The 25,181-nt window shown below is 43.0% G+C and overlaps 1 protein-coding gene across 2 annotated transcripts in view; it reads right to left on the minus strand.

The window, feature by feature from the left end:
• FAM177A1 (family with sequence similarity 177 member A1) overlaps window positions 1–23,435 on the minus strand; it is a 39,808-nt gene extending 16,373 nt beyond the window's left edge. Inside the window, exons 1-3 of one of the 2 annotated variants that reach the window (XM_068114975.2) lie at window positions 23,242–23,435; window positions 15,771–15,938; window positions 4,478–4,544 (exon numbers count right to left, since the gene is read on the minus strand). In XM_068114975.2, coding sequence (XP_067971076.1) covers window positions 4,478–4,544; window positions 15,771–15,938; window positions 23,242–23,286 — 280 coding nt within the window. In that variant the 5' untranslated portion in view covers window positions 23,287–23,435. Of the gene's footprint in view, window positions 1–4,477; window positions 4,545–15,770; window positions 15,939–23,237 lie in introns of both variants that reach the window. The other variant, XM_068114976.2, reaches the window with a different exon arrangement.
• Between the last annotated feature and the right edge of the window lie 1,746 nt (window positions 23,436–25,181).

Raw genomic sequence — 25,181 nt, forward strand, 5'->3', positions numbered from 1 at the left:
TACATAATTATATTGTGAAAGTATTCCTCATTGATTAACAATGTTTTTGCAATGTCAAAGAGCAAACTCTTTCATGAAACAGCTGGCTAAGTGCCATCATCATCGGCATCACTGTCATCATCGTCTTGCGAGAAGTCGTCGACTCCTTCATCTTCATCCTCATCGGAGGCACCCGAATCATCTGAGTCCTCGGTGTCGGTATCACTATCTACATCCGCACGGTCGACTGGTAGTGCGTCTCCTTCAAACCACACCGGTTCAAGCTTGTCACCTTTTCCAACCATTACCGTCTGCAGGACTTGGGACATCAGGTTGTGGAACGTGTGCCCTCTTCCAGATGGCCACCTGGTAGTTTACTTGCCTAATATGCTGATGCAGTACTGTTATGCAAGGGGGAAGCTGGCTGAGGTCAATATTCCGACCGAGATTAACTGCTCCATCAGGACTGCCACATTTCTCCTTCAGCATTGTGTAGCGTAAGTTGTCTACCTTCTTATACCGGGGTTTCCCGTAGATAGCACACGTGAATGCCTCCAATTCAGTGTACACAGCTTCAGGAACAGTCCATTCGTCTCCAAGGCTCGCTAATACAGACTGGAATGCTGGCATCTTTTGGAGCACTTTAATTGGCCGTATTTTCCCAATGCCCTTGAAGGCACTAGTGGTATCACAGTGCGTAAATGCATGTAAGGCCATCACGGCAGTGCAGAACTGTTGACCATAGCCATGTGCAAGATCTGTGACATTTATGAGCCGCTTTTTATTTCCAGAGCCTGTGTCGAATAGCAGTGTTACATCTAGGGTCGGAGCGTGATGAAGAGCAATGAAGAACACATCGCTATCTGGACTTCGGATACGTACAACCTGGTATCCTCTCTCTTGTGCATAGAGACAGCATATGATGACTCGTGTGTCTGTCTCCTCTTGTGTTGAATACAGGGAAGTAATTTCAGTTCTTTTCATTGTGTTTCCATCATCTGAGCTCAACATGTAGGCATGTCCTTCAACTACGACAACCATCTTATGCTGGAGCAGTTTTGAAGCGAATTCGTTCTCACTCCAAACATCACTCAGAACTTGGCTCAGTTGTATTTTGTTGTGATCATTCATTAAGAAGAGCTTCCAATTGATGGGTTTCTTTGTCAGTGGTCCACGGATAATCAACTTGTCTCCGCATCCTCGTCTTTCACGTTCCATCCCCTTCACCGATTGAGCTTTGTACATGTCTGTGCTGAATACAATGTCGTTCTGCTTGGGCATAGCATCATATATTCTGTAAGCGATTTGTTGGAAATTGCCTGGGACGTCCTGCAAGGTAAGTTCCCCTTTTCTCCCCATCTTGTCTTCCGCTCCCTCTTTTTGTGTATTTTGTTTGTCTGGTCGATTTGTTTGTGAAGTAAATGTTAGCTCTTTCACGAGCCTCGATTCAGTATACAAAAAAAAACTAATTTCACCCCAATTCCCCTTTTTGAAATACCAACTTCTGTCCTGGAAGTCCTTGGTGTCCTTGTGCTTTATACTTCTCCCTCCCCCCCCCCCCCTTCCCATGCCTCCTCCCCCCGGGCCCTCTCCCTTCCACACATCTCCCTGCTCTCGGATGTTGTGTTTGTGTGCTTCCCCTTTTCTCCCCATCTTGTCTTCCGCTCCCTCTTTTTATATATTTTGTTTGTCTGGTTGATTTGTTTGTGAAGTAAATGTTAGCTCTTTCACGAGCCTCGATTCAGTATACAAAAAAAAAAAAAAAAAAGAAAAAAAAAAGGTGTGAACTAAGGCATTGCCATCTTGAATAATTAGGGTATCAGCTCTTGGTAGTGGAACATCTTCTGTATCCTTCAGGAGATATTGCAGACCCTTCGCTTTGTCTGTCTTGGCCAGGAATCCGTCTGCGGTACCCATGCTGTATGGAACTGGAGTGATAGGGTATCTCATCAAATTTTCGACGGATCCTGGATATATTTGGTTCGGCATGACTGATGGTAGCGGGCTTCACTTGCAAATAGATCGTATCCCTTGATGCGACGCAACATGTCATCGTCCGACTTTTTCGTTGCCACTTTCAAGACATTTTCGCCACCGCCAAACTCAAACTTCCATGTCGCCTCGGTGGTCCAGCTTCCATGTTGCTTGACCTTTTTTTGTCCTTGCTTGTTGCAGAAGATGCAGTCAGGCTGGAAGATAACTTTGTCTGTGTCGTCGGATGAACGTCTTGTTGGCCGAGATGTACTGGGCTCATCGACAGAGGAAGCTCCGCATAAGCGATTGAGGTTCATGGTGAACCTTTGATAGCAGTGACGGTGGTAACCATGCCGACTTGTGAGTGTGTCTGGAACCTGGGAACAGACATCGGGCATTCGATACGGAGACGTTGCTGCTTGTGAGAGTCGTTTTTTGCAAATCTCTTGAAGCTTGTCGAGTCTTTCTTGTGTAAGGTAAGTGAAGTTTTCCGGCGAAGAGTCTGTGAAATGGATGACACAGATATCAGGCTGATCTACAGGGTCATCTCCACGCTCTTGTTCACATTTGCGTCTTTTAGTCTGTTTCATCTTGATCACGGGCTACACATCGTTATGGAACATATACCTGAAATGATACAAAAACAGGATTCGGTCATAAACTGTACAAAACAACCTTTCATTGTTGTAACGATCATTTCACTATGGTACAAAAATGTTGAAACATAATTGATGTTTAGCAATTTTCAATTGGACATGGCTGCCATCTTGATAAGTTGTACTTATTTTCTAAACACATTGGTGGAAATGGATTCCTTGGGTCTGAAAACATACAAAAGGAACTTTCATTCATGTATGTATCTCATCCGAGAGGGAAAAGATGAGAATTTACAGATTTTCGTATGACGATTTGGCGGCCATCTTGGTTTTTCACATTTTCCTGAGGCTTATAATAATCTGAAAGTAAAAATATGTTTTGATTATCTTCTTGTATGTGTTTCCATCTTATAAATACTCATTAATAGCGTGTACCTGTTTAAAATAAACATTTAAAAATATGTTTTGGTATCCGAGGGATATTTTCGATGTTTTATGAGACTTGTCGATATATACACAAAGAATTAAGTTAAGCACCCCCCCCGTTTTTTTACAACCTCGCACATTACAAGTTTGTTGTCATCAAAACAGTGTAATATACCCATGATATTGCTATATTTTCTGGAGAAGTGATATTATGGTCACATAAAAACATAACAATCATGCCGTTTTCAATATTTTATTCTGAATAATTTAAGGTGAAATTTTTTGGGAATTTTAGGCATATTTTCACCTCAATTTAAGTATGGAGCTATAGGTCCATCACGGACAGTGTGGATGACGTTTATGTTTTCTAACGTACAGTCATTGTTCTGAGAAGACCTCTAGCGATCTTTGCGTCAATCACGACCACGTGGATGATAACACGTGCTGCACGAGCGATGGGCGTCACAGATGAGTGCACTCATCTGCATTTCATCAATGGATAATTGCTAATGTCATACCAATCATTATTTGATCTCACATACCTTAGAATATATGCCAATGTATACATATACACAAAGAATATATATTAGGGGGTGCTTAACTTAATTCTTTGTGTATATATTCACTTCGAACGGTTGTAGATGCATGAGTAGTGGTGGTAGCTGAAATATTAATACAGCATTGGAGAGGTAATTCAATTACCCTTTAAATGATATATAAATTGTAATGATCAGATTGTTGATACTGACATACGAGCCAAAAAAGTAACCATACCCCCTTAAATTAAATATTCAAAAATCGCAAAATGTCGTCTCGGGGGAACCTATGAAAATAGGGGGATAACATAAAGTCCATCCCTACATTTTCCTTGTTAACATCTTTTTTTTCATCAAGGAGACCCTAATGGACAAAAATATACCAGTGGGTGAGGAATCTGGGGGGGGGGGGGGGGGGGGGTGCACGGTGGGTCTATCCAGCCCATGGACTAATATGGCAGTACTAGATCTAGGGTTACTGCCTTACAAGTTGGGATACCCGATCAAGATAGTGTTATTTCGACTTCAGCAAAGCATCAGACCGGCTGAACATGCATGTGCAGTGTGCCCGAGCTTTGCCCCTCTCCCGACCGAGGTAGTGACGCATCACCGCTCGAGGCAATGGGAGACGAGAGGCGGGCATACATCACGTGAAGTACAACAAGAGGTCACAGGTCGCTTATTTCACGTTTTAAAATCAACTTGATGAAGAATTGAAAGTTTTTACTGTGAAGTTGACCTTCCACATTTGAAAATAATGTGGTACAGAAAATGTGGGGGACATTGGCCCAGGCATTTGGAAATGTAGAAGGACCAAACAAACTCGCTCTTATGTTAAATAGATCGAGATTAGCAAACTGGAGCTGAGACCAAATTCTTTCTCCCACGTTTTGCTGGTCAACTCAAGTTTTTACTGTCTTTAGTAAGACAATTGAACAAGACCATCAGTTTAAGTAGCGTACTCACCCGCAAGCGTACCGGTGGAAGTTCTCATCACTTGAAACCAGAGGTAAGGTCCCCATGTTAATTTTGACTGAAAAGAAACAAACGATTTTAAAAAGCAGTTGACATGTGAGAAACAACATTCTGAACCAGAACGGCATTCGGTAGAGCGCGTACCTCCACCAGGGCCGAAGAGTTTAAGTTTTGCATCCCACAGATAGGCCAGATGTGTCCTCAACTTCGAAAATATTGTGATACATTTCCTTTTTGGCCCTGCCTCTCAATGGTGAAGAATCACTTAAAAATTATTGTGTCCAGATCCGGATCTTCGCCAAAATAGACTAATTTCTTCTTTGTCGCACACCCAACCTGTCCACCAAGTTTCGTCCGAATCTGTCCATAACCTTTTGATATATTGTGTTATATATATTGGGTTTAGCCCGATCACTCGATGGTGAAGAATCACTTTACAAATGACTGTATCCGGATCTGGATTCAGATCTGCACCAACATTGACTCAATTCTTCCTTGTCAAACCCAACCTGTCCACCAAGTTTCGTCCGAATTCGTCCACAACTTTGAGATATCCTGTTCACAGGCAGACAAACAAACAGGGGTGAAAACATAACATCCAGCCAACTTTGGTGGTGGAGGTAAAAGGGGAGGGGGGGGGGGGGGAGGTGCAGTGGTGTATCTGTGTAAAGAAGAACCGCTGCCACGTTGTCCAGTCTACCTCTCTCTGGAAGAGGCCTGCTCATGTACAAGTATAAGCACAATTCTGACAATCATAATATAAGCTGAAGGCCTGTCCACCCTCTACCCCCCTCCCCCCACCCCTCTCGCCCCTAATAAGCAAAAGACTACAGATGCACATTTTTAAATGATGAAGTAGGGGATTACTCAACCCTGCTTCCCTTGCATCTCCATGAGAGCCACCCCCACAGTATGGAACCCATGCAGCAAGTTGCCCACAAGGTGGTAGAGGATTCTACCCCGGCAGCAGTGGTATAAAAAGGATCGGTGAGCACACCCCACTGCTCCATCGGCCGAGGCACAGTACAGAGCAGTACAGTCACCAGCACGAGATCGTACTAAGCAGTGCGCAGCACAAGATAAAAACACAACACACACAACACCTGCTTCATTCAACAATTCTAAAACTTGGAGATACCCAGACCTATTCCACGCACAACACCTGACAAATACGTTTCAAAGTGGTGAGATCAAAGCAAACGTACACGGTAACCGGTTCATGCACTATTGAAATTCGGAGACGACTGGGACTTTTCCAGGCCAAAGATCTCACAAAGCAGGGCAAACCATGACGCGAGGGCACGAGATCATGCGTGGCATCAGATTCACCAAAGATGAGCATACCGCCGCTTTACAACACAATAAATCATATGTGCACCACAAGTCAGTTTGTACTTTTCCCCTTAAACATCACTCTGCAGATGCCGTGCGCTTCAATCAACAGGGAGTAAGAAGACGTAAAAAAATGTCCTGAACACACTGTATGTACTGCCATAATGCTCACTGTGATTTGTAAAGTTTCGGCAAGAGACGATAGCAAATGTGCGGTAAAGTAACTTCAGAAAGTATTCACACCCCGTGACTTTTTCACATTTTGTTGTTACAGTCTGAATTTAAAATGGTTTAAATTGAGATTTTATTGTCACTAATCAACACATCATACCCCATTGTGTCAAAGGGGAATTTTGTTACAAATTTTTTTTTTTACAAAATAATTGGAAATGAAAAGCTGAAATGTCTCGAGTCAATAAATATTCAACCCCTTTGCTATGACACTCCAAATTGAGCTCAGGTGCATCCAATTTCCTTTCATCATCCATGAGATATCTCTACAACTTGAATGGAGTCGACCTGTATGAATGAATGATCGTTTTAAGGCCATTTTTCCCCGCTGGAGTGGGGCTTAGCCTTGCGGGCCCCATGACAATCATGGTTCCCTGTTTGAGCAATGTTTTATGGCCGAATGCCCTTCCTGACGCCAACCCTTAGTCACCTCTTACATGCGCAGAGATACGGTGTACCTATGGGATCATTCATCCCAGTGAGCTGGTGCTCAATTTGCCGACCTCGGAAGAATGACAGGCTGAGTCAACCCCCCTGGCGTTAATTCAGCGATCGACCGATATTCAAACTTAGCGATCGACCTGTGGCCAATTCAATTGGTTGGACATGATTTAGAAAGAAACACCTTTCTATACAAGGTCCCACAAAAGACAGCGCATGTCAGAGCATAAACTCCACCATGAAGTCCAAGGAACTGTCCATAGAACTCAGAGATAAAATTGTGAGGAGGCATAGATCTGGTGAAGGGTATAAAACAATTTCTAGAGTGTTGAAAGTTCCCAAGAGCACAGTGAGCTCTATCATTAGGAAATTGAAATAATATGGACCTACCCAAACGCTTCCTAAAGCTGGCTGTCCGACCAAACTGAGCCACCGGACAAGAAGGAAGTTGTTAATGGAGATGACCAAAAACCCAATGAGCACTCTGACAGAGCAACAGAGCTCCTTGGCCGAGATGGGAAAAACTGCCATAAGGATAACAGTCTCTGCAGCACTTCACAAATCTCAGCTTTATGGGAGTTTGGCCAGACATAAATCACTCCAGAGAAAAAGGAACAAAAATGTACGTGAAAGACAGTGCATGAGGCAAAAGATTCTTTGGTCCGAGAGATGAAAATTGAATTATTTGGCCTGAATGTAAAGTGCTACGTCTGGTGGAAACCGAGCACAGCTCATCACCCATCTAACACCATCCCTACCATGAAGCATCATGCATGATGATCTTTTAATCATCATGCTATGGGGATGCTTTTCAGCAGCAGGGACTGGGAGACTTGCAAGGATAGAGGGAACAATTAATGGAACCAAATACAGGCAAATGCTTGAGGAGAACCTGCTTCGAGTGCAAAATACCTTCGACTGCAGCGAATATTTACATTCCAACAGGAAAATGACCCCAAGCTTACGGCCAAAACAACACTGGAATCGCTTCAGAACAAGAACATGAAAGTCCTCGAGTGGCCCAGCCAAACCCAGACTTGAATCCCATTGATATATAATTCACTGGTCAACAGCCAAATTGGTTCTGACTTATTTTCAATTGCTTCCAACTAATTTGGTGCCCACGAATCCGAATCTGACCTTTAGTGGGGCAACTTAGCATAACAATTGTGCATTGTGTGTGTGTGTGTGTGTTATGTGTGTGTTATGTGTGTGTGTGTGTGTGTGTGTTAGTGTGTGTGTTAGTGTGTGTGTGTGTTAGTGTGTGTGTGTGTTAGTGTGTGTGTGTGTGTGTGTGTGTGTGTGTGTGTGTGTGTGTGTGTGTGTGTGTGTGTGTGTATATTTGTGTATCTAATACGTAAAAAAAAAAATTACTAATCCCATCCCCTCCTTTAAGGCTAATGTTATTCCCCCTCCCTTTCTAAACGAATGCTTCCACCTATAGCTAATAGTGGGGCAACTTAGCATAACAATTGTGCATTTTGTGAGGAAAGCACAAAATTTGGCACACTAGTAGACTATCATATTATGAAAAGATCTGGATATTGGGCCATCTCAGATTCAGAGATTTGATTTTTGCAAGATTTCGATTCGATTGGGATCGAAGAGAACACCTTCTTCGTCTTCTGTACAGTGAAGTTGCCAGCCCTGAATTCTCTGGCTACATCTGGGTGCTTCATTGGGAGTGCAACCATGTCCCTCAGGTGAACAGGGACCCACCTGGCATAGTGTGTGTGGTCTAAGGCATGGAACCATGGGACCAGTTCCGTCAGGGCATCGAGGTACATCGTGAATGAAGCCTGCCGCAGAGAACGCACATAGACCAGTACCAACATCTCTAGTTCCAGCACAGTTGCCCAGTACTGAAAGTTGGGAATGTCTTCTCCTCTCTGGTGACACAGGTCTTCGAACTCAGGCAGGTCTTCTGCATCATCAGCATATGTCATACAGTGGCGTTCATAGGCACGGTGTTGCAGGATGTGCAGTGCCGCTGCAGTGATTTGATGAGCTCTTCTTGTGCGGGTGACGTGGGCAGCTCGCAGGGAGGAGTCGGCCGTCCCTGGCGTTGCAATCTCAGCTTACAAATCTGCAAAATCTGCAAATCTTGCAAAAATCAAATCTCTGAATCTGAGATGGCCCAATATCCAGATCCTTTCATAATATGATAGTCTACTAGTGTGCCAAATTTGGTGCTTTCCTTACAAAATGCACAATTGTTATGCTATATTTAGCTTAGCTGCCGGACTACTTAAAATTTCGCTATCATGTAACCTTGACGTAGTACATCATGTGTGGAAAAAATATTTAGAGCATGTGAATTTCTTGATCAAGTCTCAATAAGTCTATTTATTGTCACAAAAAAATAATATGAACTTAAAGTTTTTATTTGCATCACATAAAAAAATGTAAATCTCCAAAAATAATATGAACTTTATAAAATATCACAAAAAATAATATGAACTTTAAGTTTTTATTTACATCACATTAAAAGTGCTTCTGAACTTTACTTTTGCGTTTGTAGGAGCAATCACTTTCACGCTGTAAAGTCCAACCGTAGTCGCCCATTATGTTTTTTTTTTGTATACAGAATCGAGGCTCGTGAAAGAGCTAACATTTATTTCACAAACAAATCAAACAGACAAACAAAATATATCAAAAGAGGGAGCGGTAGACAAGATGGGGAGAGAAGGGGAAGCACACAAACATAACATTTGAGAGCAGGGACATCGGGAGATGTGTGGTAGGGAGAGGGCTTGGGGGAAGGAGGCGTGGGAAGGGGGGGGGGGGGGTGGGAGAAGTATAAAACACAAGGACACCAAGGACTTCCAGGACAGAAGTTGGTATTTCAAAAAAGTGGATTTGGGGTGAAATTAGCAGGGGTAGAAAAGATCAAGGTTTTGGATGGGGGAAGATAAGAGATGGTGGTAAACAGCTGTTTTAAAGACCTGGAGGGAGGAGTGGGATTGAACAGAGTGAGGGAGTTTGTTCCAGAGGCGGGAGAAAAGAGGAATGAAGGAGCGAAGGTGAGCAGAGAGTCTTGATTTTGGCAGTTTAACCATAAGAGGGTTGCAGGCAAATCTTGTGCGACCTGTAGGAATATTTGGGCGACAGAGCCCAGAGAGAGCTGGGGGGGGGGGGGCAAGGCCGGAGGGGAGTCGGTAGAAGATGGAAAGACCACCAACCTGCCTGCGGTGAGTGAGTGAAAGGCCCTTGGAGTTAGCTTCATCGCAGGAGATTCCAATGATCCTGAACGCTTTGGTTTCAACAGCGTGAAGACGAGCTAGGTGTGAGGCAGGAGCACTAGCCCAGAGGGGAGAGCAGTATTCCATTGAGCTGTGGATGAAAGCCTTGTATGTGGTGAGGAGTGCAGGTGTGCCAAGAATGTTTGGATTGAATCGGCCTTGATATCGAGTCTCCATGATGGCAATTTCCTGGTGAAGCCTTTTTCCATGTTCATCACTGACATCGCCAAGATTTTGTGGAAAGAAGTCCAGATGAGAATGGAAGAAATGTATCTTGAGTGCCATTCGAGCACCAAGCACCGGGTAACTCTTCAAACATCTTGTCCACAATCTCTTCTTAATTTGGTGCTCGAAAATTTCCAAGGTAATTGTTAGCAAGAGCCACAAAGTTATCCCAAGCAACACTTTCCAGCTCAGATAGTCTCGTTACAAAGTCCTGATTAGTGAGTACAAGACGAATTTGAGGACCATTGGAAACACCCGCCTTGACTTTGGCCTCAGATACAATGCCTTGGAACTTCATTAGCAAGTAGTGTAAGCCAGCACCATCTTGATCCATGGCCTTCACAAAGTTCTTCATCAAACCAAGTTTCAAATGAAGTGGTGGTAAGAATACCTTCTCAGGGTCAACAAGAGGTTTGTGAATTTCAAATGAAGTGGTATTCCGAAGGTTTACTGGTTCTCAAAAACTGGATGTGCTAGTGAAAATTGGATATCATAATCTAAATCTACAGGTTCATGTTGGTTGGAATCACCTCAAAATATACTAGAACCATAAAACTTTAAAAATTTTGTTGACCAGTGTAATCTGTGGAAAGACTTGAAGATTGCTGTTCACCGACGCTCCCCATCCAAATTGACGAAGCTTGAGCAAATATGTTAGGAAGAATTGGAGAAACTCCCCAAATCCAGATGTGCAAAGCTAATACAGACATACCCAAGAAGACTAGAAGCTGTAAGCACTGCCACAGGTGCTTCTAATGTCGGGGTCACTATCACGTAAAGCCTAGACGTAAGGGCCACGTAGCGCCAATAAAAAAAAAAAACTTACAGCACCGTAAACACCCGTAAACCGTGGGCCTCGTAGGGGCCACGTTGCTACCGTAGAGCCACGGGATAGCCAGGTACTCGCCACGTCAGACCCTCGTAAAAATTGGCCGTATCCGCCACGTAAGGCCATGTAATGTCCAGGTAACGGCCAGGTATACGCCACGTAACACCACGGAGTTTCCACGTGGTTGCCACGTAAGAGCCACATGCCACGTATGGGCCACATACTGCCACGTGGGAGCCACGTGTCCCGTAAGAGACACGTAAAAGTGTCGCGTTAAAAATCCTATAAAAAGGGGGTCCCCAGCCCCTTCCAGTCATTCAGCATCTTGACCTTCAAGAAAGCAACATCACCATGAGAGTACCAAGAAGACTGAGACTGCAGATTGCTGTCCTCAGATATCAGCATGCCCTGTACAATGCTGCTGCTGGACTGGTCCTGCAGGAGATACAGGCAAGAGAGATCCAAAGGAAAGCCAAGAAGAAGAGACTCTGGGTGAGGAGGTGGATCTCCAAGAGACAGGAGATGGGTGTCTATGACACCTTGATGAAGGAGCTAGAAGATGAGAGTGCCAAGGAGTTCCAGTCCTTTGCAAGGGTGTCACCTGACCTGTACCATGAGATAGTCAGAAGAGTTGGGCCATGGATCCAGAAGCAAGACACATTCTTCAGGAAAGCCCTGTCACCTGGTCTCAAGGTGGCCATCACCCTGAGGTTCCTTGGCACTGGTATATCCTACCACAGCCTGGCCCACGAGTTCAGATGTCCTCACAACACCATCAGCCTGATCGTCTCTGAGACTTGTGAGGCCATCATTGCTGAGTACATGGAAGAGGTGATCAAATGTCCCAAGACACCAGAGGAATGGAACGAAGTGGCACAAGGCTTTTCAGAGAGATGGAACTTCCACAACGTTTGTGGGGCACTAGATGGCATGTGGCAGTGAAGTGTCCACCAGGATCTGGCTCTGTCTACTTCAACGACAAGAAGTTCTACTCTATAGTCCTGATGGCTCTTGTGGACTCTCAGTACAGGTTCCTTTTCGTGGATGTGGGAGCACAAGGAAGCACTTCAGATGGAAGAGTTTTCAGAGGCACAGATTGACAAAGTCCACAAATCCTATCAAACCGATTCAGATGTCTCCTCACCTCGATGTGCCTCGACAAGAAGAATGTGGAATCTGTTGTCCTGACTGCCTGTGTACTACACAACCTGATCAGCTGCAGAAAACCAGGCAGGATCAATGTGGAGGCTGACAACGAAGATGACAACCACGAGGTAGTACCAGGAACCTGGAGAAATGAAGAAGCAGTGACAGCCTGGAGGGGCTTGGAAGCTCTACCTGTCAACACATCTTCCAACGCAGGAAAGCTGCAGAGAGACTACTTGGCAGAGTACTACAACAGCTCAGCAGGTGCTGTATCTTGGCAAGACAGGAGGGTGTATGATTTTGGTGATGATGATGATTAGACCCACCAAAAGTTCCATCTCTCTGAAGACCAATACCAAGACCAACAAACGACAAGACGATTGTCCAAAAACAAAGGCCCTTGTAAGGGCCACCCACACACTCCCAAAAGAATGCAATGCTGGTGCTATTATCAATAAAAATTGTATTGTTTTTTCATAAGGCTATCCTTCAAGGCCAGTTGCCCTCTCGTTTTTGGTTCAAATTTAGAATACTTTTACCTATTAAATTATGGACTATGGTACGCAAGACGGAGATTGTTTTTTTCCAAGTTTCTATAAAATTCGAATTTTTTTATCTTCAAGTTTTCTTGATGAAATATATTTCTTTTTCTTTAAGTTCCTTGCTGAATTTTTTTATCTTCAAGTTTTCTTGCTGAATTTTTTTTTTATTCAAGTTCCATGTAATGAACTTATTGTTGAGGTACTCTTCCTTCTCCCACCAGGAGGCGAGCTCCTCCTCCTCCTCTGGAGTGAAGTGCACTCTGATGCTAATCTTCCTCTTCTCCTTCCCTCCTGACTTCTGGGGCTGGGAGCCTGACTGGGACTGTATGGAGCTGTCCCTCTCATTCTCTGTGCTCTCTTGCACATCATCACTGTCACAGTCACTACTCGACCCCTCATCCTCCTGCCTCTTGTCCTCATGCCTCACCGTCTTTGCTGGGTTTTCCTCCCTCTGCTGTGGTTCAGGTTGCAGGGTTGGAGGTGGCATGGGGGAACGTGTCCTGGCTTCCTCTATGTCCCCTCATATGGGTGGGGGTGGGGTAACACTCTGCCCTGGAGGTGGGGTAACACTCCTGCCTCTCTGAGATCCCCTGCCCCTCTGAGATCCCCTACCTCTGTTGCCACCTCCTCTGCTGCTGCTGCTGCTTCCTCGAGCACCTCTCACCATGATGACAATGTTGAGAAAGAGCTTCAAAAATTGTTGAGAATTGCTTCAAAAAGCTCCACAACTTGTGAACACTGTGAAAGTGTCGCGAAAACTGACCGCGCGGGATGAGACCCGTATTGAAATGCAGCCGGTTCAAAACACGTGGCGCTACGGGGTTCTACGTGGCTCTACAGGGTGGTCAAGTGGCTCTACGAGGCACTATGTGGTTCTATGTGGGTCTACAGGGTGGTCAAGTGGCTCTACGAGGCACTACGGGGTTCTACGTGGCTCTACAGGGTGGTCACGTGGCTCGACGAGGCACTACGGGGTTCTACGTGGCTCTACGAGGCACTACAGGGCTCTACGAAGCGACTTCATGGCCAAGACGTGGTGAGCACGTGGTTCTGTCACCGGATCGCTCCTTCTATGGCAATCACGTGGCGCTACGGGGTTCTATGTGGCCAATACGTGGAAATATGTGGCGATTACGTGGCTCCACGTGGCAATAGGGGGTCCCCCATAATTGCCACGTAGTGCCACGTATTACGTGGCCCTCACGGGGGTAGCCCCGTGGCCGTTAAGTAGGCGCCACGGCAGTGGACAAGGCTGACTTTATGTGGTAAAATTTTGAACTTTTTGAAATTCCCGCTCGACCTTGCAGTAAGCGCCACGTGGACCCCGTGACTGCCCCGTGGATACTGTAACTGCCACGGGATAGCCACGTCCCACCCCGTATCAAAAAAATGGTCCTACGTGGCCCTTACGGCTAGGCTTTACGTGATAGCGTGACCCCGGCATATGAAATATTGACTCAGGGTTGAATACTTATGATTTTTTAAATTTTTTTTTGTAAAAAAGTATAATAAAATTCCACTTTGACATCATGGTGTAAAATCTCAATTTGATTGTGAAGACTAATGGATCAAGACTTATGGATCAGTGACAACAAAAATCTCAATTCGATCCATTTTAAATTCAGGCTGTAACACAACAAAATGTGAAATAGTCAAGGGGTGTGAATACTTTCTAAAGGCACTGTACACACATCGTACCATATGATATCCTCATGGGATATACTGTGCGCACAGAAAGAAAAAAAATCCAATTGTAACCCAAACTGCCGTGCTTTGGCCGTCTGTTCAGATGAAGATTTATCCAACATAATGAAGCTGTCGTTGCAGGCTTGACATGCGAGGAAGAATTGAAGACCATAGAATTATAACCAGGCTAAGTCACATTTTAGTCATTTCGAGAAAAACGTGAAAAATATTTTGAAAAACGTGAAGAACGGGGAAAAAAATAAAAAGTGACTTAGCCTGGTTATAATTCTATGGTCTTCAATTTCATTTTACATGCAATGTGGGAATTCCTCATTTTATCCACTGTCATGAATTTTGTTTCTTTTAATCATCTTGCACTTTACTGTACAGAAACATTAATTGATGGTCTTCTTGATGTAGAAAACTATTAATTGGAGAACAATACTGGACCAATATTGTGAGGGGTTGAGGGGTGGGGGGGGGGGGGGGGGTTCACATTTACAGGAAAACTAATCTTTACTGGCAAGTACTCATGGAAATTCCATGAAATGCAAGATGTGACTTCAAGTCCTCAATTCCTCTTCCCTCAACCCCACGTCCTCAATGCCCACCCCAGCCCCCTCCCAACCCCAAGACCTCAACCCTCAACCCCTCCCAATCTCAAGTTCTCAAACCCACTCCACCCCAACCTCCCTCAAACCCCAAGTCCTCAACCCTCACCCCCACCCCCAACCCAAGTCCTCAGCCCCCCGGGCTACGAATACCAAGTCTTCAATCCCCTCACCCCCAACCCCAGGGTGTCCCCTTCAATCCCCTCACCCCAGCTTTAAACCCCCCTCATCCCATACCCCAAGCCTTAATCCTCTTATCCCATGCACCAAACGTTCAATCCCCATCCCAAAGTGATACATTCAATATTTCCTTCGTGGTGATGGCTGCGCACGTCACCTGCAGCACCTCTGGTCCAACACCTCAGGTCCGGCTGTGCACACTGCGTGTAGTCTGGCATTTAAAATACCGCATGCATTTTGCTCAACCCAGATTTAAAATTTACCAACAAATAATTTATATTGGATTGCTTACGCAACATAACATTTGGACGCAAGGAGCCTTTTTTAAATACCTGTGCAATAAATGAGAGAACACAGACGATATGGCAAAACAGGTAGAGGGCGTATATTACAGAGATGCAAAATCACCTGAAATCAAAGCAGCGGGTGATTGTGATACACAATGAAAACACACGATTATAAATTATTCGTTGCAAGAGTTGCCATCTTCAAGGAGTCAGAATAAATTAACAAGGCAGGAAATGTCAAAGTCATTCAAAGAAAAACACAAACAAACAAAGGAAACTTAATACTATAATGGAAGCACAAGAGATGAAAATGTGGCGACGTAGTCGTGATGTCGCTGGTACCAAGACTGCCCCTGGAAGTTACGGCACTTCCATCAAGCTCAGTGGCCGTCTTTGTCTCGTCTAACAGTCCTGCGTTGCGTCTCGTGTATTTGTCTGTATGTCCATGTGTGTTAGATGCGTGTGGCAGCTCCACTCTGAACACTAGATACTGTTAAAAAAAAGAAGTTAGACTTCACAAAGAATGACGCACCAAGTCGATCTTCGGCAGGAGATCTTTGCGTTCCTCTTCTTCCTCCTCGTCGTCCGTGCTATATTCCTCCATCGTTTCACCGCTCACGAAGTGGATCACCCTTCGAGGAACTCGGTCCTGTCGGGGAGCGTTCTCCATTTCCAGTTTTTCGACATCCATAATAGTTTCCTGCACCGGGAATAAGATGGAAGCTGTGAGATAAATGGTTGGTCAACCTGGCTGGTAAATCATGATTTATGCGTCTGTCGCATGAAGTTGTTACTCGAGTCTCAACTCCAATGCCTTTGTGATTTGGCCATTATCTCCAGGTCAAACCATAAACACCACAAAGGCAAACACATGTAAGATGGGCTCGCTCTGTATTACGATTTGCACTCACGCATGCCTGCTTGGACAGCCCGGGAACGGTCTAAAGTAGCAACATGTCGTTCAATAAGCTATTTCTGTTATACGAATAATCAGTGGAACCTATGTCACCATGACTATCAAGGAGCTCATGCTAAGGGATGGGTTCATCCCCCCACTTTTATGACGTCTGTGGCGTATTTTATTATGACTTGTAATACCAGCTATATTATATTATGAGCATTCAACAATCTTATCCAAAGGGAGGAGGCCTTGGGTGAGTGGCTCACAGTAGGTAGCATCTTCATCCCAAAGTCTGAAGAGACCCAACTACCTCATAAGAACAGACCAACAAGAAATATGTCGTGCATAGCACGATACTTGCGAAATCCCTAAGATAAGTTGTTGGCCTATGCTGACCTCAAAAATAATTTGTGGTTGAATTCAGTGACCTGGTATGCAAATCCTCTTATAATTTCAAGTGAATCGGATAAAAATTGAGGGTTTTAGAAACTTGCCCTATGTTGACCTTTTGGTGTATTTGACCTTTTGGCCTATTTGACCTCAAAAATACTTGGTACTTGAATTCAGTGACCAGACATGCAAGTCCTCATCAAATATCAAGTTAATCAGATGAAAATGGAGGATTTTACTAATCCGGCCGATGTTGACCTTTTGGCCTATGATGACCTCAAAAATAGTTGGTGGTTGAATTGAGTGACCAGATATGCAAATTCTCTTAAAATCCCAAGTCAATCGAATGAAAATTGAGGATCTTAGAAACTTGACAAAGTTCGTGACCTTTGGCCTATGTTTACCTATTGACCCTTTGACCCCAAAAACAATAGGCTTCTTGCGTATGACCAACTTTACTGTTTGGTGAGGTTTTGTGAAGATCAGTTGAAAATTGTGACATGTGGGTGACTGAAATATAGACAGACAAACAAACAGACAGAATAACACACACAACCAACCAATGTACTTGAAAAATCTTCGATTTTCGCAAGTAAGGCCCCTTTTACACAGCACGGAGATCGTTGGGTGACTATTGAGCGATCAAAAATTGGCCCGATCTCTCAACAATCTCCTAAGCCTCGAAAAAGCCGTTTCTGTGTCAATGTTTGGGAGATCCTTGTGCGCTCGTTGTGCGATCAAAAATTCAATTTTCGGAAACGTTCATGGCGATCTATAGAGAGGAGGAGCTGTTTTTGTTCTTGTGTTCTTCACAAGTCTACAGAGAGAATGAAAAATAGGGGGTTTAGCACCCGTATTCATAGCCCCCAATGCCGCACTTCTAATCACCGCGGCAATCTCTCCCCAATCTCTCAAGCGAAAATTGATCGCCCAATGATCTCTCAGCAATCTCCGCCCCGGTCTTTCAATGAACTATATTGGTCTTTCATCGAACGCTCAGCGATCCATCACTGATCACTCAGCCATCTCTACCTTCGGGGTGGAAAAATTTGGCGTTCATTGAAAGATTGCTGAGAGATCATTGGGAGATCGTTGAGCGTTCGTTGAGCGTTCGTTGAGAGATCACTTCCCTTGGCGATCGTCGAGAGATTGTTTTGGACCGAGTCAAAACTTTGAGGAGACCGTGGCGACCGTGGAGATCACTGGAAGATCATTGAGAGATCATTGAGAGATCTTGGCGATCGCTGGGTGCTCATTGAGATTTTTTCATCGCTCAACGATCGCCACCCCTGTGTAAAGGGGGTATAACAGACTGATGAAAAATCACTCATGGACGACACTTGACAAAAGAGAACAAAGTAGAATGGCACTCGGTAGAGCATCATTTTGACTTCACAAATAATTGGTGCTTGAATTATGTGACCTGATATGCAAATCTTCTTCAAATTAAGTTAATCGGATGAAACTTGTCAATTTTAGAAATTCGGCCTTTGTTAACCTAAAACTAGTTGGTGGTTGCTTTCAGTAAGCTAATATGCAACTCCTATTCAGAGTTCAAGTCAATCAGATGAAAATTGAGGATTTTAGAAATTTGGGAAAAGTGGTTGACCTTATGCCTATGTTGACCTTTTGGCCTATTTTGATCTCAAAAATAGTTGGTGATTAAATTCAGTTAGCGGATATAAAAATCCTATTCAAATTTAAAGTCAATCGGATGAAAATTGAGGATTTTAGTAATCTGGCGTGTTTTTTTTTTTTGTTTTTTTTTGTATACAAGATCGAGGCCTTTTGATTTGTATTTTGTTGTTTGATATGTACATGTTGATATGTTGACCTTTTGACTTATGTTGACCTAAAAAATAGTTGGAGGTTGAATTCAGTGACCAGATATGCAAATCGTCTTCAAATTTTAAGTTAATCGGATAAAAAATTGAGGATTTTAGAAATTTGAAAAAAGTGGTTGGCCTTTTGGTCTACATTGATCTCAAAAATAGTTGGTGGTTGAATCCAGTTCGCTGATACGTTAATCCTATTCAAATTTCAAGTCAATCGGATGAAAATTGAGGATTTTAGAAATTTGAAAAAAAGTGGTTAACCTTTGGCCTAAAAAATATAAAGGATTTTGTCGGACCACAAACTCTACCATTTGGTGAAGTTTTGTGAAGATCGGTTTGAAATTGTGACCTGTAGGAAAGTACAAGTGAGCGGGCAGAAAAAGAAACACACACACAAACACATAAACCGGAATGATCAACATACTCATCAAAAAAAAATTATTATTTTTTGCCAAGTAACAAACAGACAAACGGACAGAATAACGCACAAGACCAAACAATATACGTGAAAAATCCTAGATTTTCACAAGTAATAACCTGTCTGCTAACAACGTACAAACTCCTGACGGGAATCGTCACAGAAATGATATTACCATCACCGAACACAACAAGGAGGCCGAGAGGCAGAACAGAAGGGATGTAAAAGAGGATCCTATGGAATGATAGACCACCTCCTACTAAACAAGGCCAAAACCAAAAATTACAATACAAGAAAAACAAAATTATCCACAGTATGGATACACCACAAAAAAGCCTTTGATAGTGTCCCACATTCATGGATGATGCAATGCATGCAAATGGATAAGATCAACCCCCAAATAAATTAATCAAACTGATAGAGAAAGCAATGGAGCTTCCGAATACCACATTAATATTGCAGCATTCGGAAGGAACGATCAAAATACCAGGAGTGAAGCTACGTCGAGGAATCTTCCAGGGACACAGCCTTTCACCCCTCCTGTTTTGCCTGGCCCTGGACCCAATGAGCAACCTCATTAATGAGAGAGGACATGGACACAACCTGATATCAAACAAGCATTCTGAGTATTGTGCTGCAATACCTGTCCCCTACCAAAGTTCAAAGTGCCATAACTTTGTCAAAAATGATCGAATATGCAAATTTATGCACGGTTGATGCTGGTTTTCAAACTTGATCTGAGGTATGCTGAGACACGTGTGTCACGCCTCGCCTCGTTGATAAGCCCGCAAGGTCGCTCCGTGGAGCTGCCTGCACGTATTGCACTGTGTGAATTATATAAATTATTACCAACTCACGGTCTGACGTACTGGCGATTCAAGAGATATCCATTTTTTTTATGGCACATGGGAGAAGCCAATGCGAGGTTTCTTCTTCCTCAGCTTGTCACAACTCTGTCAAATGCGATCGAGTTAAAAAAGTCAGAATTTGACCAAATCTGTTTTATTCGTTTGTTAATATACCTCAGCTATTGACAAATCTTAAATTAGAATTTTATTTGAGGTTAAAATGACCGCGACAGGTCGTGTCCAACGATGCTTTCAGTCTGTACATGTGATAAATAATTAAATCCGCACACTTGATGCCTCTTCTTCTTCACGCAACAACAACTTCTAGCTTCCAGACCGTACATCCAATCATCCTGAAATTTTGCACACTTGTTACTCTTCATGACATCTACTACAGTATGAGGTTTCACGTCGATCAATAAAGCGATTCAAGAGATATCCATTTTTAAAAATATTTTCGTTGAATTAACGATATCTGCCACACCACGTGAGCTATCGCAAATTCCAAAAGGACATTTTAGTAGACACATGCAGAACAGATCTGTGAAGTTTCCCCTCGATTGGATCAAAAATGAGGGAGGGGCTCGGTTTTAATGGGTCATAACTCTGAAACCATGTGACGCATGACGTCATGCTCGCTGACTTATTTGTTCGTCATGGGTATGCAATTCTGCCTGCAAAGTTTGGCCTCGATCTGTTCAGCCGTTGCTCGGGAAAAACAATATGGCGCCCGAACCACGTGACCTGTGACGTCATAATTACCATTAAAATATTCTACAGACCGAGTCCCTCCTATGGTGAAAATTTGATCTCAATCGGTCCTATTATTGCAGAGAAAATGGTTTTTAAAGGAAATTAAAACTTTAAATGGCACTGAGTTAAGGATCATCAGAATTATCAGAATTCCCATTTAAGTTCAAAGTGCCATAACTTTGTCAAAAATTATCGAAACGTCGTGAAGTTCGAACTTGATCTGTAACTTATCATGAGGAAACGATGTGCCAAGTTTGAAATCATTAGCTTTAAGCGTTTAGAAAAAAGGTCCGGAAAACTGTTCTTTGCGTGACGGACTGACAGACTGACGGACTGACGGACTGACGGACTGACGGACTGACGGACTGACAGACGGACTGACGGCGTGCAAACCTATAGTCCCCTCCAGTGTACACCGGTAGGGGACTAATAAGAGAACGTGCAAAGAGAGAAAAAGGTGACATCTATTTTACATGGAATATTTAAAACTCTTTGCACCAAACGATGAGTAATTGCCAGAACAGCTCAAATTAGTGAAATGGTACTCTGATGACATTCAAATGGAATTTGGCCTGGATAAGTGTGCCTTGTGCACATTCATACAAGGGAGACCAATAAGAACGGACAACATAAAATTGACACAAACAACAATATTGGAGCGAGAAAACGAAGCATCTTACAAATACCTTGGTGGAATATAGAGCCACTAATTATGCCAAAAACAAATGTACAAAATAATTACCAAATAACACCGATGTACAACGAGGCTGACCGTGAAAACATACCCATCTCTAAGGAACAAAATCAAAGGCATGAACCAACTCACAATACCAGTATTCCAGGACCACTGCAGAATAATAAACTGGCCACAATCAGTAATCAATAAACTGGATATCAAAACAAGGAAACTCCTCAGCATCCACAAAATGTTTTACAAAAATCAATGCATCCTGAGAATGTACCTGCCGTGACGAGAAGGAAGTAGTGGCCTGGTGGAGCTCAACCAAGTGCACAGAATGATAACTGTAGGATTGTCCAATGATGTAAAAAGTGCAACAGACTAACGAATCCAATTTGTAAGCACCCCCAAAGACTACAAACCAGAGAAGGTATCCCTAGCCCACCGAGCAAGAAATTTCCAAAAGGCAGGTGTGAATGGAAAATGTCCCACAAGAAACTAAAACGACGAGTTTTGGTTTCTTGTGTCAAAAAGACAAAAAGGAAACTATAAAATGAAATATCAACAGCTGGGAAAACCGACAACTGGGAAAACGATAAAAGTGCAGGAAGGTATAAAAAAAAAGAAAGACTTGGACAGATTGGGAGTTGACAAAGAAGGCTCTTTGGAATGGCTAAGAAGAGGTCAGCTCAACTTGGATGGAGAACGAATCATTATAAATGCCCAAGATCAAGAACACCACACCAATGGCTTTAAGAAAATGGTGGGGCTGAGTTAATTGGACAAGTGTAGGTTCTGCAGGGTAGAAACAGAAAATACTAGAACAGCACTCGGTAGAGAGCATACCTCCGCCAGGCTGAACAGTTTTGTTTTGTATCCCACCGATAGGTCGGATCTGGATCAGGACATGAACAAAAATTTAATCGGCTTCTTCTTGTCACTTACCCAACTCATCCATCAAATTTTGTCCAAATCCATCCATAACGTTTTGAGATATCGTGCTGTATATCGTTATTTGCTTATCAATGACAAAAAATCAATTAAAAATTATCTGATCCAGACACGGATCAGGATCTTCACCAAAATCTAATCATTTTGTCCTAGTCACATTCCCAACCTTTCCACCAAATTTCGTCCAAATCCGTCCACAACGTTTTGAGTTATCCTGTTGATAATGAAAGAGACAGCAGTGAAAACACAACCTCCATCCACCAGAGGTAACGAGCTGCCGCCTACAAGATGTAAAAAACTCATGTCAGAGAAACCGTACTCTCAAAGGCACAACGAGGCATGTCGAGTAATTCACTGGCACACACCTGCAAAACTTTTAATACCCCAGTTCCAGAAACCTCGTGGAAACATGAACCAAAAGCAATCACTGAAAACAAGGACGTCATGCTCACGTATTACCTGATGATCCCATCAAGCGTGAACATCGAAAGCAAGGCATTGTAGAAAGACACACACACACACACACACACACACACACACACACACACACACACACACACACACACACACACACACACACATATATATATATATATATATATATATATATATATATATATATATATATATCTGTACACACACACAGACATATACAAACACACACACACAGACATATACAAACACACATATACAAACACACACACACACACACAAGCAAACACACACAAACAAACACACACACACACACACACACACACACACACACACACACACATATATATATCTGTACAAACACACACACACACACACACACACACACACACACACACACACACACACACACACACATTATATACTCAGGTTTTGTTAACCACTCCAGTAATTTGGATTATCGAAACGTCTTCACAGCCACAAATGACGAATACAAACGAAGGTAATCGGACCGATAGAAACGTTGAACACCAGGTAATTTTGTATATTACCGAATGGCAAGTTACCTGGTACAGGTTGGTCGTGCCCGTTTTAACACCCCGTGTTCGCAAAACGTACCAAAAAACGTTTCTCACGTCACACGGGTCTCTGAATCGGCATGAAAACGAAAAAATGACGTTCAAAGTGCGTGGAAGAACAAACACCGGTAAAATGCGCCCGGCGCGGCCGTTTATTTCCACGATCATGGGACCGTTCGTGATGTCTCCCGCACGATTAACCGTCTCCACTTACTTACTTGGTGCGGCTTCTGAACCCTCAACCCGACAGCAGATGACGCCATGGGAACCACAAACTCCGTTTAAACAGGCTTACGAACAAAGCTGGCGTCGCTTGCTATGAAAATAATAGCAACAACAAGGAACTTCCGTGTTGTTTGCCGGTCCCTGAATCTCGATGAGTCACTTCCTCAATCATATTTTGGAATGTGCTAACATGTCCAACAACACTAGAATCTCGATATGCCACTATAAAATCACTTCCTCAATCATATTTTGGAATGTGCTAACCCAACAACACTAGAATCTCGATATGCCACTATGAAATCACTTCCTCAATCATATTTTGGAATGTGCTAACATGTCCAACAACACTAGAATCTCGATATGCCACTATAAAATCACTTCCTCAATCATATTTTGGAATGTGCTAACATGTCCAACAACACTAGAATCTCGATATGCCACTATAAAATCACTTCCTCAATCATATTTTGGAATGTGCTAACCCAACAACACTAGAATCTCGATATGCCACTATGAAATCACTTCCTCAATCATATTTTGGAATGTGCTAACATGTCCAACAACACTAGAATCTCGATATGCCACTATAAAATCACTTCCTCACTCATATTTGGAATGTGCTAGCATGTCCAATAACACTAGAATCTCGATATGCCACTATACAATCACTTCCTCACTCATATTTGGAATGTGCTAACATGTCCAACAACACTAGAATCTCGATATGCCACTAGAAAATCACTTCCTCACTCATATTTGGAATGTGCTGACATGTCCAACAACACTAGAATCTCGATATGCCACTATGAAATCACTTCCTCACTCATATTTGGAATGTGCTGACATGTCCAACAACACTAGAATCTCGATATGCCACTATAAAATCACTTCCTCACTCATATTTGGAATGTGCTAGCATGTCCAATAACACTAGAATCTCGATATGCCACTATACAATCACTTCCTCACTCATATTTGGAATGTGCTAACATGTCCAACAACACTAGAATCTCGATATGCCACTATAAAATCACTTCCTCACTCATATTTGGAATGTGCTGGCATGTCCAACAACACTAGAATCTCGATATGCCACTATAAAATCACTTCCTCACTCATATTTGGAATGTGCTGGCATGTCCAACAACACTAGAATCTCGATATGCCACTATAAAATCACTTCCTCACTCATATTTGGAATGTGCTGACATGTCCAACAACACTAGAATCTCGATATGCCACTATAAAATCACTTCCTCAATCATATTTTGGAATGTGCTAACATGTCCAACAACACTACAATCTCGATATGCCACTATAAAATCACTTCCTCACTCATATTTGGAATGTGCTAGCATGTCCAACAACACTAGAATCTCGATATGCCACTATAAAATCACTTCCTCACTCATATTTGGAATGTGCTGACATGTCCAACAACACTAGAATCTCGATATGCCACTATACAATCACTTCCTCACTCATATTTGGAATGTGCTAGCATGTCCAACAACACTAGAATCTCGATATGCCACTATGAAATCACTTCCTCACTCATATTTTGGAATGTGCTAACATGTCCAACAACACTAGAATCTCGATATGCCACTATACAATCACTTCCTCAATCATATTTTGGAATGTGCTAACATGTCCAACAACACTAGAATCTCGATATGCCACTATAAAATCACTTCCTCAATCATATTTTGGAATGTGCTAACATGTCCAACAACACTAGAATCTCGATATGCCACTATGAAATCACTTCCTCACTCATATTTGGAATGTGCTAGCATGTCCAACAACACTAGAATCTCGATATGCCACTATACAATCACTTCCTCACTCATATTTGGAATGTGCCAGCATGTCCAACAACACTAGAATCTCGATATGCCACTATGAAATCACTTCCTCACTCATATTTGGA

The sequence above is a fragment of the Myxine glutinosa genome, chromosome 5 (assembly GCF_964187855.1).
Source record: "Myxine glutinosa chromosome 5, kmMyxGlut1.1, whole genome shotgun sequence".
Classification (NCBI taxonomy): Eukaryota; Metazoa; Chordata; class Myxini; order Myxiniformes; family Myxinidae; genus Myxine; species Myxine glutinosa.